The sequence below is a fragment of the Schistocerca piceifrons genome, chromosome X (genome assembly GCF_021461385.2).
Source record: "Schistocerca piceifrons isolate TAMUIC-IGC-003096 chromosome X, iqSchPice1.1, whole genome shotgun sequence".
NCBI lineage: Eukaryota > Metazoa > Arthropoda > Insecta > Orthoptera > Acrididae > Schistocerca > Schistocerca piceifrons.
Window position 1 is genome coordinate 264852778 of NC_060149.1, and position 16181 is coordinate 264868958.

At 39.0% G+C, this 16181-nt stretch overlaps 1 protein-coding gene across 1 annotated transcript in view; it reads right to left on the reverse strand.

Annotated features, from left to right (window-relative positions):
• LOC124721816 (L-threonine ammonia-lyase) overlaps positions 1-16181 on the reverse strand; it is a 217321-nt gene that overhangs the window by 54457 nt on the left and 146683 nt on the right. The window contains exons 4-5 of the mRNA XM_047246936.1: positions 13449-13736; positions 7336-7498 (exon numbers count right to left, since the gene is read on the reverse strand). Of these exons, the coding sequence (XP_047102892.1) occupies positions 7336-7498; positions 13449-13736 (451 nt within the window). The remainder of the gene's footprint in view (positions 1-7335; positions 7499-13448; positions 13737-16181) is intronic.

The following is a 16181-nucleotide window of genomic DNA, read 5'->3' on the forward strand; positions in this document are numbered from 1 at the left end:
TTAGACCACTGAGAACTAAATGAAGACGTTCACATGTGATTTTTGCGTTACACTGTTGGTTGAATTTTGAACAAATTAACTATTGACTAATAGTAATTTTTTCTCTTCATTCTCAGGCATAAGTTGATCCATCATTACACACTGTTATTTTCCTTTTGTCTTCTTATGCTAATTCTGCATGGATGAGGCTGAGTAATCCCTTTGAAGTATGAAACTCACCAACTTAATATAAAGTGACTATGAACTGTATCTCTGATCTAGGGAATAATATTTGTAACCTAAGGGAATAATCACATGTAGATAAGACCCATAGGGATTCACAGAAATTTTAAGGTTGTCATTAATAAACCAAATGGTTTTACATAGTACATTGAATCAAAGTACAGGTTGCAGTCAAGTAAATTTAAATTTAAATTGTTTTCACTGCAGGAACAGTGAGCAATGTATGGAGAACAATGGGAGCATTATAACAGTCACAAAATTCCTCAAAAAATATATGTAATGTTAAGCTAGATAATAACATAAAAATAATGGCTTAGTTAATAATTATTTCCAAGATGAATTTCTTTTAGTGACTAAAATGTGTATTCTGCAACAAGTAAAAGAATTTAATCTCAGCAATAACCTTGAGGCACTAGAGAGACCAAAGTTTCAACCCTACACATTTGCTAGAACTGTTAACCTTGTAACAACACAGGAAAGCCTCTGCAGAATTTGGAGAGAGAGTAGAAGAGTCAGTGGAAACTTAGGCTTTGAGACAGCCCATGAGGTGATCTCAAGTGATTCAGTTGTTATGTTTTGGCTCACGCCCCAGCTATGCACATAGTTTCAACTTTTCATATCCCATGTACTTATTATTTGTTCATCTAGGAAAACAGGCTACAGTGGAATGAATCACACAATACTATGCAGTGGAATTATGGGCAAAGTTTAAGCAGATTGTAAATTGTGGTCTGAAGAGTTATGCGTCTAGTAAGTGGATAAAGGATGGAAAACAACCACCATGGATTAATAACAAATTTTGTAAGATGCTGAGGAAGCAGAGGCTGTTGCACTCTAGGTTAAAAAGGGGACAAACAAATAACAACAAGCAAAGGTTAGTAGAGATTCATGTGTCTGTGAAAAGAATTATGTGAAAGTCATAGAACAACTACCACCATCACACCTTAGCAGATCAGGCAGAGAACTCGAGAAAATTCTGGTCATATATAAAATCGCTAAGTGGGTCTAAGGCTTCCATTCAGTCCCTTGTTTACCAGTCTGGTGTGGCAATTGAAGGCAGAAAAACAAAAGTTGAAGTTTTAAACTTCACATTCAAGAAACTGTTAATGCAAGAGAACCATACAAACATACTGCCATTTGGCCATTGGACAGACTCCTGTATGGATGACATAGAAATAAGCATACCTGGTGCAGAGAAGCAACTTAAAGATTTGAAAACAAATCAATCACCAGGTCCTGATAGAATCCCCGTTTGATACTACGAAGAGTACTCTCAGTATTGGGCCCTTACATGGCTTGCATTTATTGTGAATCTCTCACATACCACAAAGTCCCAAGTGATAGGAAAAAAGTGCAGGTGACTCTAATATAAAGAAAGGTGAAAGAATGGATCTGAAAAATTACCAATCAATATCCCTAACTTGTGTTTGCTGCAGAATCCTTTAACAGATTCTCCGTTTGAATATAATAAACTTTCTTGAGGCTAAGAAGCTTATGGCCATGAATCAGCACGGTTTTAGAAAGCATCGCTCGTGCAAAACTCAGTTTGCCCTTTTCTCATATAATATACTGAGAACTATGGATGAAGGGCAACAGGCAGATTTCATATTTCTAGATTTCCAGAAAGCATTTGACACAGTGCCCCATTGCAAGCTGTTAATGAAGGTACAAGCATATGGAGTAAACTCACAGATATGTGAGTGGCTTGAAGACTTCTTAAACAACAGAACTCAATATGTTGTCCTCAATGGCAAGTGTTCATCACAGACAAGGGTATTGTTATGCGCACCCCAGGGAAGTGTGATAGGACCACTGTTGTCCTCTATATACATAAATGATTTGGCAGTCAGGTGGCAGCAGTCAGACGTTGTTTGCTGATGATGCCATGGTTACAGTAAGGTGTCAAAGTTGAGTGACTGTAGGAAGATACAAGACAACTTAGACAAAATTTGCAGTTGGTGAGATGAATGGCAGCTAGCCCTAAATGTGGAAAAAGAAATGGTAGTTAATGCAGATGAGTAGGAAGAACAAACCTGTAGTGTTTGGATACAGTATTACTAGTGTCCAGCTTGACATAGTCAAATCATTTAAATATCTGGACATAACATTGCAAAGCAATATGAGGTGGAACAAGCAACTAAAAGCTTTGGTCAGGAAGGCAAATGGTCAACTTCAGTTTATTGGGAGAATTTTTGGAAAGAGTGGTTCACCTGTAAAGGAGACCACATATAGGATGCAAGTGCAACCTATTCTTGAATATTACTCAAGTGACAGGGATCCATACCAGATCAGATTGAAAGAATGCATCAAATCAATTCAGAGGAGGGCTGCTAGATTTGTTACCAGTAGGCTCAAACAAAATGTAAGTGTTATGGAGATGTTTCGGGGAACTCAAATGGGAATCTCTGGAGGGAAGGCAGTGTTCTTTTCAGGAAGCACTATTGCAAAAATTTAGATAACCGGCATTTGAAGCTGACTGCCAAATGATTCTGCTGCCACCAACATACATCATGCTTAAGGACCATGAAGATAAGATACGAGAAATTAGGGCTCATACGGAGATGTACAGACAGTTGTTTTTCCCTCTTTCCATTTGCCACTGGAACAGGAGGGGAAATGAAAAATACAGGGTACCCTCCACCACACACCTTATGGTGGCTTGCAGAGTATCTATATAAATGTAGATATAGACATAAATGTCGAATTGTGTCTCAATTCCAAGCACTTAGCTGATAAAGCTGTATAAATATTTTTTTGAAAATAGAAAAGGTAAAAATGGCAAATGTCTTCCATGGTATATAAATATAATTAGGAAGCTTGTTAAGAAAACAGAAACAGCTGCACGATGGTTATCATTAAAAGCACAGAACTGTGGTTAAGGTATGCCAATCGAGACACACTCAGCAACTAGGTCAATGTGCACAGTGTCTGAAGACTTATTTTTCAGAGTTCTATCACAGGACTCCCAAAACACTAAAAAAATTGGTTGAAAGCAAAAAAGAAAAAACTGATGAACTTCTTATTAAGCCTACATTATCTCACACTGTACTTCAATACAATGCAATGTGGGGCAGACTATGTTCAGTGCTGTGATCAGTGACTTTTGGTCAAATTTTTTGATCATTTTTTACAACAATTTGTTATTGACATCACATAAAATTATCTCCTAAGGTATCAGGGAGTGTAGGTATGAAAAATATGCTTCTATCCTTGTCTATATATGAAGAATAAATGGTATTTTAAGTGCATCACATTGAGAAAGTAAAGGATTATCAGAAGATGACACTGATAATATTCCTTCCATCCTTCCCATCCAGTGCCCTTTTTCTGGGTCAGGACTGATATGGTACTTCTCCAATTTTGCAGAGAACTAACCATACCAGTATACAGGCTATTATTATGATTGGGTCATCATGCTGTCCTTTTAGTCACATGCATTAGCACACCATTTACAGGATTTGGAGAGGCAAGCTGGCCCCAAACTGAATCCTGCCCAGTGGATAAATTATGATGGCCTGTGTGCCAGTGAGCCTGGATGAGGCTTATAGGTGGTTTCCACACATCCCACTAGTTGAATACTATGCTGGTACACACCTTATACCTTAGTTACATGATTCATATAATTTTAGAAAATATTCACACACTTTCATGTGGAATAACACTACACATGGTCAGATGGTCCACACAAATACCATTCTGGTGGGGATGGGGGTCCGTGGGGCCGGAGGGGGGGGGGGGGGAGATGATAGGAAGGGCATCCAGCCATTCTTTACCACTAACATTGCAAAATCCAACAATTGTCTTGCTTATCCCATAAAGATACTAAATAAAGATCAGGAAAAGGAAAAAGACTGCAGTGGGTTGTCACTCCCGAAGGAATTTTAAAGCTACTAGCAGCAGTCCCCCCAACCCACAGGAATAATCTGTGGATCCTTTGTTTGCAACTAGTATAACTGCATGGTCAAATGCAAAATCATTTTTCAAAGGGTCTGCTCATCATGTGTATGAGGTGGGACATGGGAATCAGCCCAGTATTTAGCTAAGTCGATGTGAAAAACCAACAATAAACCACACCCAGGCTATCCAACACACCAGCTCCCTTCAGTAATCCCTGAGGCAGATTTGACCTGGGACCAATGGGCCTTCCTGGGTCCTGGAAGTGGACTCTGTAATGCACTCTGCTACCCATGTGAATCTTACATTTGTGTATTATAAAAACAAGTTAAGTATTTACATAAGCCCCTAATTGCCTGTTTAAGTCTTTCATCAAATGACATGAAACTGTTTCATTCTTAATTTTATGCATGTCATCCAGTGTGTGAACAACATGAAAACTCTACAAAAATCAGCACAAACAACTAAATTTAAGCATGACTACTTATTGTTGGAAAGGAAGATGCTGATGTTGCAGTGGGCTATATCTAAGCATGGTACCTACATTATCAAGCAAGCTCTTCACTTTTAATTTTTCCAAGCCAGTGAATGAGCTACACTTTCACTGTTGTCTTACAATGTTTCTATTGCTTCCAACCTAACTCTTTTTCTGGAAGAGGCAGCAAGCAGTCATGAACAATTTTTAGACCCCCCCCCCCCCTCTGTCTCTCTCTCTCTCTCTCTCTCTCTCTCTCTCTCTCTCTCTCTCTCTCTCTCTCTCCCTCTATCTATCTATCTATCTATCTCTCTCTCTCTCTCTATCTATCTATCTCTCTCTCTCTCTCTCTCTTTCTGTGAGACCCCTCCTCTGAGGTTAACTTTGCTAAAATGTACTAGAGCAGGGTTCATAAACCTAAAGATGTTTGTTTCAATTTTGACTGTGAAAGAATTTTCATCACTAGAATATACACTCCTGGAAATGGAAAAAAGAACACATTGACACCGGTGTGTCAGACCCACCATACTTGCTCCGGACTCTGCGAGAGGGCTGTACAAGCAATGATCACACGCACGGCACAGCGGACACACCAGGAACCGCGGTGTTGGCCGTCGAATGGCGCTAGCTGCGCAGCATTTGTGCACCGCCGCCGTCAGTGTCAGCCAGTTTGCTGTGGCATACGGAGCTCCATCGCAGTCTTTAACACTGGTAGCATGCCGCGACAGCGTGGACGTGAACCGTATGTGCAGTTGACGGACTTTGAGCGAGGGCGTATAGTGGGCATGCGGGAGGCCGGGTGGACGTACCGCCGAATTGCTCAACACGTGGGGTGTGAGGTCTCCACAGTACATCGATGTTGTTGCCAGTGGTCGGCGGAAGGTGCACATGCCCGTCGACCTGGGACCGGACCGCAGCAACGCACGGATGCACGCCAAGACTGTAGGATCCTACGCAGTGCCGTAGGGGACCGCACCGCCACTTCCCAGCAAATTAGGGACACTGTTGCTCCTGGGGTATCGGCGAGGACCATTCGCAACCGTCTCCATGAAGCTGGGCTACAGTCCCGCACACCGTTAGGCCGTCTTCCGCTCACGCCCCAACATCGTGCAGCCTGCCTCCAGTGGTGTCGCGACAGGCGTGAATGGAGGGACGAATGGAGACGTGTCGTCTTCAGTGATGAGAGTCGCTTCTGCCTTAGTGCCAATGATGGTCGTATGCGTGTTTGGCGCCGTGCAGGTGAGCGCCACAATCAGGACTGCATACGACCGAGGCACACAGGGCCAACACCCGGCATCATGGTGTGGGGGGCGATCTCCTACACTGGCCGTACACCACTGGTGATCGTCGAGGGGACACTGAATAGTGCACGGTACATCCAAACCGTCATCGAACCCATCGTTCTACCATTCCTAGACCGGCAAGGGAACTTGCTGTTCCAACAGGACAATGCACGTCCGCATGTATCCCGTGCCACCCAACGTGCTCTAGAAGGTGTAAGTCAACTACCCTGGCCAGCAAGATCTCCGGATCTGTCCCCCATTGAGCATGTTTGGGACTGAATGAAGCGTCGTCTCACGCGGTCTGCACGTCCAGCACGAACGCTGGTCCAACTGAGGCGCCAGGTGGAAATGGCATGGCAAGCCGTTCCACACGACTACATCCAGCATCTCTACGATCGTCTCCATGGGAGAATAGCAGCCTGCATTGCTGCGAAAGGTGGATATACACTGTACTAGTGCCGACATTGTGCATGCTCTGTTGCCTGTGTCTATGTGCCTGTGGTTCTGTCAGTGTGATCATGTGATGTATCTGACCCCAGGAATGTGTCAATAAAGTTTCCCCTTCCTGGGACAATGAATTCACGGTGTTCTTATTTCAATTTCCAGGAGTGTAATTCGTAAGGATAAGAAGGATGAATGGAATACAGTTACTGATCATTAACATGAGCACCAGTGTAGTGGATTTTTATTTCAAATCTCATAGAGTACCTCACAGAAAGAGATAATGTGACAAGGTTGATAATAGTCCATCCTCTGAGTGGTTCTATTAAGCTTGCTGACCTGTTCAATAAGGTTTGTGCCAGCAACCAGGTTGTATTTTCTCATTTCTCTCATCAACAAGACTATGCCCTACACACATTAACCACAGTGATGTTATCTATACAAATACATTCAAGGTGAAATATATGTATTACATTAAGGGAAGGTGGATGTGATAAAAGCAAAAGCATCTTTCCAGTTAGGCAGATGGACAAACTCTAAGGATTTGTAACTAAAGATAACACACATCTATTCCTTTTGATGGCCCCCACCCTCCCCTGACCTTTTTCTCTTTCTCCCTCTCCCTCTCCCTCTACCCCCCTCTCTCTCTCTCTCTCTCTCTCTCTCTTTCTCCCTGTCTCTCTCCTCTCTCTCCCTCCCACCCCCATCTCTCCTCCCCCCCCCCCCCCTCTCTCTCTCTCTCTCTCTCTCTCTCTCTCTCTCTCTCTCTCTCTCTCTCTCTCTCTCTCTCTCTCTCCTGCTGTAATCAATGAAAAAAGTAAATGAAATACATTTGTAAAATTATTAATAAGTAAACCGCATATTGTCAATACATCTCCATACTAAAGCCTACTCTTTAGTAGAACCTATATCATGATTCATGTTTCTTAATTATTTGAGTACTAGTACCAGATAATTTTTAATGCAACATAAAGAGCATCTTCCTCAGAACTTTGCTATAGACCATAATTTTGTACTCACAATGATTTTAATATCAGGAAACATTGACTTGACTGCAAGAGCAACTCCTGCTATTAGTCCTCCTCCTCCAACAGGTACAACAACAGCATCGATCTTTGATACTTGCTCCACGATTTCTAATCCTACAGTTCCTTGTCCAGCAATTATGTGTGGATGATCATAGCTGGAACAAAAATAAGTAATTACAAGTCATATTACTTAACAATGATGTTTTATAATCCTCCTTTTACTATCTCAATCTTTGAAAATGTTTTAAACCAGAATTATTTGTATATATTTACACTGTTAAATTTGGTTCATTGTGACATCACAAATAGCTTTTTTGCAGCTTTGCTTAGTTGTCTAAAACTGTTAGCATTTATGGTTCTCGTTCCCAGTGATTTATGTTCAGTTGCAACTTCCCTCCATTTCAACTCCCACCTATATGCCCCCCACTCTTTCCCTCAATTTCTTATATCATCAGTAAATATTACAAGTTTTGACAGTTGCTGACGATATCAACAAACTTTTGATATTTTCCAGAAATATTAACTGCTGATGATTGGTTCTGAATGTCAATAAAATTTGCTTATCACAGTTTATCCATCATAGGTGAAAGTGCTTATGTACTCATCCTGAATTAAATGTTTATTGTAGGATGTCTCATTGACCTCTAATTTCATCTTAATATGGTATGAAATCAATTCTTTATTAGAAACATATTTTACATAATTTAATTTTTATTCATTTCTTGGTGTCAGATGTAATCAATTATCAAATATGTCAAACTTTTCATACATAACATACACTGAATCGTCAAAGAAACTGGTAAAACATCAAATCTCTGAAACTGTTGCAAGCAGAAAAAGATCCTGCAAGAACAGGGGCAATGATGACTGATGAGAATTTTTCAATGGGACAGATGTGCAACCCTTCCACATTTTGCTATGGATTTCAATGCTGGGCCATCAGCAAGTGTCCGTGTCTGAACTATTCAATGAAACATCATCAATACAGGTTTACGGAGCCAAAGGCCCACTCCTGTTCCCTTGATAACTGCGTGACACAAAGCTTTATGCCTCGCCTGGGACCATCAACACAGACATTGGACTGTTTATGACTGGAAACATGTTGTCTGGTCCGATAAGTTTTGTGTAGTTGGAGTGATATGGGACCCTTGATACGTCTAGATACAACTCTGACAGTTCACATGTATGTAAGCATTCTGTCTGATGACCTGCATCCATTCATGTCCATTGTGCATTACAATGGACTTTCGCAATTTCAGTAAACTCTGCGACATCCCCCATTTCCATAATTGCTACTGAGTGGTTCCAGGAACACTCTTTTGAGTTTAAAGACTTCTGTTGGCCACCAAACTGCCCAGGCATGAACATTATTGAGTATATCTGGGATGCCTTGCAATGTGCTGCTTAGAAGAAATCTCCACCCCCTTGTACTCTCGTGGATTTATGGGACAGCCTTGCAGGATTCATGGTGTCAGTTCCCTGCAGCACTATTTCAGACATTAGTCAAGCCATGCCATGTCATACAGTCTGGAGCCGAGCGACAGCTACGGTTGCAGGTTCGAATCCTGCCTCAGGCGTGGATGTGTGTGATGTCCTTAGGTTAGTTAGGTTTAATTAGTTCTAAGCTCTAGGTGACTGATGACCTCAGAAGTTAAGTCGCATAGTGTTCAGAGCCATTTTTGCCACGTCATGTTGTGGCACATCTGCATGCTCATGGGGACCCTACATGATATTAGGCAGGTGTACTAGTTTCTTTGGCTCTTCATTGTACATGTTCATACAGCTATGCCAATGCATCATGTTGCATAGACATCATTAGTAGTGAATATTAAAAATGTACTTTGTAGCTATTATAAATGTGCTAACCAGTACTTGGACTAACTGAGGGTGATGTCTTCATCAAAACTGCCATTGTTGACTTAAGGGAATAGTCATAATAACTGGGAAGACAGTCCATTATCTATTACTGCTCACATGAATGGAGTCAATTCATGGGTGAGTCTCCAGTTTTTCATGTTATTCTTGCTTCTTATGCTTACAGATTACAACTTGTTGTGCAGCTTCATGTGGTCTTAGGTTCCCTGTAGCATACTGTAAGACTTCCAGATAAAGCTGTCCTTAAGTTATCAGATTGGTCTAAAAATATTCTGCAGCATACAAGAAAGATCTCTTGGATTTTGTCCCTTGTAGTGCTGCATGCCATACTTATACTGGGTGACACTTTGAAGTAAATGCATTACTTGTTTCCCTTGTAACTGGTAGTACCTGCAATATGACAAGTGGACTGGAGCCCATCAGGCAAGAAAATTTTTAATGGCTCACAATAAGTAGACATGAGTGAAATATCTATAGGTCTGGTGTGATGTGGCTTGTGCCGCACTTATTAAAGAATACCTAAGGTCACCTACCAATGTTTCATTTTTCTTCTGAACGTACAGAAACTTTAAATCTTCATTCTGTCAATCTCCTGTAGGTTTCCTACAGTTTCTAAATCACTAAAGGCAAGTGCTGTGATGTTATTTTATAGGTAAAGACTGTGGGCAACTTTCCACATTATCTTTGTCCAACTGAGTACGTGTGTCACTCCTAATACAGTCAACAGGGTGTTAAGCTCTAACCTTCTTTCTACCTGAAATGTTTTTTCCCTTGTTTTCTTCATTTACAAGTATTAAGAAGATTGCAAAATTGCCAGTAAGATTAAGTTCCTTATTCAGTTATTACAGTACAGTAGTTCATTTGTTAAATCACTTTGAAGATTCATCAAGAATGGCTAGCGAGAACAGGAAATTCCCACAAAGTTAACCCACTCAAAATGTTCAATAAACTGCCAGTTCATGTTCAGTCGATGGATACAAATTCTTTTAAAATTAAGTGGTACATCTGGCTGTCAGATCATCCATTCTATGACATTAAAGAATTCTTTGAGATGACTGAGGAGAATATAAGCATTTAAAAGTTGTCTGTAGTTAAACATATTATTTTGTGCTGTGGTTAATCGTGTGTAATTACAAAGTTTATATTAGAAACAATAAAATACCATATTATATTAGATTATAAGACGGCTTGTTGCGTTAACTTTTAAAAGCTATCCTTTGTAATTTGGTACACTGCCATGCTTCAAATGTATTCTATAATGTATTGACAGAAGTTTATTTTATTATTCTGTATGTACTAGTACATCTTGTATGATGAAGCCAATATCATTGTAAAATGATCTACGGTGAATAAAATTCTTGATTCTTGATTGATACAGTATACATAAAATTTTAATTCACTTTGTAAATTACATAAATATTATTGGTATAATTCTTCAACACCACTAAAGTATCTAAACGAGATGTTGGGTTAAGGAAATAAAAAGGAGTATAATCCCTAATATATGAATGTATATCATTCCTGCAGTGCATTTGTTAACAGATAAGATGAGCCATAATACAGTGCATTTTTCCCTAATTAATATAAAAAAATAGAACTAACATAGCAACTTCACTGCCAATCACTGAACTGAATTCAACAGTGCTAGATAGCCTGTTTCAAACACTAAAACTGCAACACCATTTTAATTGACTGGATTCAAAATTGCAGGCTCAATTTTGATAAAAATAATCATTATAAAATATCCGCAGTAGAATGCACAGTCATTTAAAATATACATTGGGTTTTTGCAATGGAAAATGTGTAAATGATTATAAGGGGCATCATTGTAATTCTGTCAGAGACAGCAAAGGACTTGGAAGAGCAGTTGAATGGAATGGATAGTGTCTTGAAAGGAGGTTATAAAATGAACATCAACAAAAGCAAAACGAGGATAATGGAATGTAGTCGAATTAAGTCAGGTGATGCTGAAGGAATTAGATTAGGAAATGAGATGCTTAAAGTAGTAAAGGAGTTTTGCTATTTGGGGAGCAAAATAACTGATGATGGTTGAAGTAGAGAGGATATAAAATGTAGACTGGCAATGGCAAGGAAGGCATTTCTGAAGAAGAGAAATTTGTTAACATCGAGTATAGATTTAAATGTCAGGAAGTCGATTCTGAAAGTATTTGTATGGAGTGTAGCCATGTATGGAAGTGAAACATGGACGATAAATATTTTGGACAAGAAGAGAATAGAATATTTTGAAATGTGGTGCTACAGAAGAATGCTGAAGATTAGATGGGTAGATCACACAACTAATGAGGAAGTGTTGAACAGGATTGGGGAGAAGAGAAGTTTGTGGCACAGCTTGACTAGAAGAAGGGATCAGTTGGAAGGACATGTTTTGAGGCATCAAGGGATCACCAGTTTAGTATTGGAGGGCAATGTGGAGGGTAAAAATCGTAGGGGGAGACCAAGAGACGAATACACTGAGCAAATTCAGAAGGATGTAGGTTGCAGTAGATACTGGGAGATGAAGAGGCTTGCATAGGATAGAGTAGCATGGAGAGCTGCATCAAACCAGTCTCAGGACTGAAGACCACAACAACAACAACAACAACAAAACACATATGATGATGTATCACATAATCAATCATGTTGGGAGGCTTTTTATTCTTTTTATAAATGAGCAACGTTAGTCTTTTTCATAGAACTGTTTTCATGTACATCTAAGTTTTTGTAAATGAGAGGCACAGTCACTAACAATTTATTAACACAAAAGAAGATGTGAAATTTATAGCAACACTTGCTGTAATATTAGCAAAACAAAATGAAAACATGGAATAAGAAATGCAACCTCAATCACCCTACAATACATTTGTTAGTTGCCAAAAAAATGCAGCAACCTTGTTTCGAGTGAACATCTGCTATGAAAGCGAACTAACAAGAAAAAAATACTATGTGTTTAACAACCTGCTATGCAAATAGGTATAGCTCACACTGTATATAGTATATGCTAAATTACATAAACATTATTTATATATTATTTGACAACACAAAAACATTTAAGTGAGATATCAGATCAATAAAATAAAAATAGTTCTAGTTCCTGTCTTTCCTGCAGTACATTTCTTAATACATTAAAAATATATAATGCAGTGTGTACATTATCTGATCAAAAGTAGCTGGATACCTATTAGTGGACATTAGTATGGGGTGTGTCCACCCTTTGCCTTTATGATGGCTTGAACTCTGCTGTGGACACTTTCAATGAAGTATCTGCATGTCTGTGGAGGAATGGCAGCCCATTCTTCATCAGGAACCAAACCACAGAGGGTTGTGATATTGGAGACTGGGGTCTGGAGTGAAGTAGACTTAATAACTCATTTCAAAGGTATTTCATTGGGTTCAGGTCAGCACTCTGGGCAGGTCAATCTATTTCACAAATGTTATTGTCAATAAATCATTGCCTTACAGATGCTGTTTTACGTCAGGGTGCATTGTCATGCTGGTAGAGACAATCTCTGTCTCTGAACTGTTCCTCTACTGTACATAATACACAATACTATAAAATGTAGTCTTGTCCATCTGAATTTAGTGTTTTCCTTATTCAAAATAAGGGGACTACACCCTAGCTACAAAAAACACCCCCATACCATAATTCAACATCCACCATACTTCACCATTGGCACTGCACATGATAGCAGATAATGCCCTCCAGACATTTGCCATACCCTAACACTTGGGTGGTTCTTTCTGCTGCTTTCATGCCATTTTTACAACCACACTCATCAATTCTAGATGGTCCCTGTCTGCCATTACATGAGATCTGCCTTATCTTGATTTAGCTATGGCTGCTTCTTCGCATTTACACTTCAGAATTACATGACCAATAATCAACTTGTGCAGCTTTAGAAGTATTGAAATGTCCCTGACTGATTTGTTACTCAGATGACATCCAATGACTAGTCCATGTTCTGAGTTACTGAGCGCTTCTGATTGAACAATTCTGCTAGTTCAGCTGCCCTACTGATAACACAATACTTCCCATCTCCTTTTATACTGGTGGATACACTTCTTATGACATCTAGTGGTCAGTTCCACATTACATAGGGGGTGTCCAGATACATTTGATCAGGTAGTGTAAAAACAAGAATTATTACAAAATTAAAAAGTTAATATAGCCAATGTGTAAAAGCTCTGCAGTGTTTTGTAGCTGTGATGTGCATTATGGATGAAACTTCTTACCCATTAATGTAAGTCAAGTCTTTCTCATGTGCAAGTCTCATTGCAGCCTTTTTGGCTTCACCCATATCTTCACCATGGATTATAACAGTAGCTCCATGCTGCTGACAGGCTTGGATCTTCATTAATGGTGCTACAGAAGGCATAACAACAGTCACAGGAATCTTCAAATCCTTTCCATGATAACAAAGTGCCAGAGCATGGTTCCCAAGGGATGCTGAAATAACACCTCTTTTCTTCTGATCCTCAGGTAACATCAGAAGTGCATACCTTGCACCTCTCTCCTTAAAGCTGTAAACATTATAGGCATTACATAATATACCCCAGACTGACAATTTCATCATTCAAACTGGAAGATATTCTTTTGTTCATATTTTAACATTGATATACTGATATGTCATACTAAGTGACTAACAATCAATAAGACAGCTAACTTGTCTTTAGCAGGAAAGACTTTGGGAAATAAGTGTCAAGCTGAACCTTTAGTTCATATCAGATTGCTGAAGTTATTTTCTTTTCATTTGACAGATTACCAAACAACACAAAGGTATCCAACTGCAGAAGCTACAAGCTTGGGAAGGTTTTTGCTGAATAAAGTGTACCATGTTCATTCAATAGAAGCACATTTCACTTAATCTAAAAACATTGCTCCAAAATACTTCACTATCAGATATGTAAATATGGAAATATGTGGTGTTCATTAGCATTTTTGTGTGCTATGAACACAATAAAATATATGCAAAACATTAGAAACATATTAAAACCAACTTATAGCTAAACATTTTTAAGTATTGTCATCCATAAAAACAGTCTGTAAGAATGGTAATCCAATGTTGATGGTCTGAAAACACATAAGATGAGTTGTTTTTAACTCTCTGTTAAGAGCTCCAATATTAGGAAAATTACAGTTTTAACTTTAGTTCTTTAGTACTGTTTTCTGACAGCAGTTTATTTATTTATTTATTTATTTATTTATAAATAAATAAATAAGGGATAACAGCAATGATTATCTCCAAATCATGCACCTAGTAAGGTAATGTAGAGGCCTCACTTTCAGGAGGAATGAAGTTCAAAACTCCTTGTGGCCTTTCAGATGTAGGCTTTCACTGGTTCCTGTAAATAACTTAAGGTGAATGTGCTGAGATAGTTCCTTTGGAAAAAGAACACAAAACATAAGGCCACAATTTGTTTTCCATAATGACCTCATCGGTGGGAAAAAAATAAAGGAACTCCAATGTTCCATATTTTCCTATGCAGACAGCATCATCTTTCACAGAACAATACTTATTTAGTAAATACTGTTAATCAGTTAAAAACAGTACAAAATCAAGGATGTAGTTTTACCCACAGTGTACATTAATTAGGTCTTGCGACTCTGGGGATGCGCTCCAGGGTCACCACTTTAGCCATGGCGTAAATGGATTAGGTTCTGCAACTCTGTCATGCCATTAGTAAAACAGCTACATTGCATGCCAAAATGCCCAATTCCCATTCTCCTGTCAGCCAACAACACATCTAGCAGGTGCTTTGGCACACGGTGTAGCTATTTTACTAGCAGCATGGCAGAGCCACAGGACCTAATTCATTTACACTGCGGCTAAATAGTAATAATTGAGAGTATAAGACTAAATGATTATAAAAGTCAATGAAAGTTATTTCACATGCTAACAGGGTATGAGTAAAGCCAAGCAAGACAAACCCTGAAACTTCCTGGCAGATTAAAACTGTGTGCGGACCGAGACTCGAACTCGGGACCAGCACACAGTTTTAATTTGCCAGGAAGTTTCATATCAGTGCACACTCCACTGTAGAGTGAAAATTTCATTCTAGAAGACAAACCCTACTTATGTAGTTATATTTTTGTACCATTAAAATATGTTGTTAAATATAGTACAAACATGAAGGTACAAAAATGAACCATATTTATTGCTAGTTCATACAAAAATCCATCAATGCAACAACTTAAATATTCTAAGGGAAATTCTGGAAGAAGGTGATAATATCAATTTTTCTGCTGTATGATCTTAGAAGGGTCAAACACTTGCTCATACACTGCCCAATGAGACGAAGCTGTGAGCAAGGCTTGAACTGTGTTCACATGCTACAATTAGTCTGGTACAAAGGACAGCATGACTATGACTTTTAAATTTGTTGTCCACCACATTCAGATAAACACTGGATGCACTCCATTTCTATATTAGAAACACAACACACAAACAGTCAAAGTACAAAACCGCACAGGACTAAATATAAACTCATCACAAGGAGAAATCAGACTTGTTAGTCCACCCTTTAGATTAAGATGGTCTAGTCATATCACAATGGGCTTTAAGTCAAGGAAACAAGTGCCACATTATCAATGAGCAAAGACAAATCCAATGTGGTCTCTAGTGGAAAGACACACTTAGCAAGACCTAGTTGTAACATGTAGATAGCTATGCAACCTGGCCCATTTCAAAAATAGTTCCCAGAGAGTTCCAAATTTGGTCTGCAAATACAATGAATATCTGTTTCCTGTCTATGGATGACAAGACCCAGCTGGCTTTTCTGAGGGCATCTAAGCAAGAGCTTGGAATGATAATGATATATTGAAGATGTTATTCTTTCAGATCTAACTCAACAATCAAATGACTCCTATTTTCTAGAAAAAAAGAGTTAAATAGTAAAGTCAGTGATGTTTGTTCCTCTTTGTGTTGGTGCAATTACAAATAAGACCTGTTTGCTGCAAATTTCAAT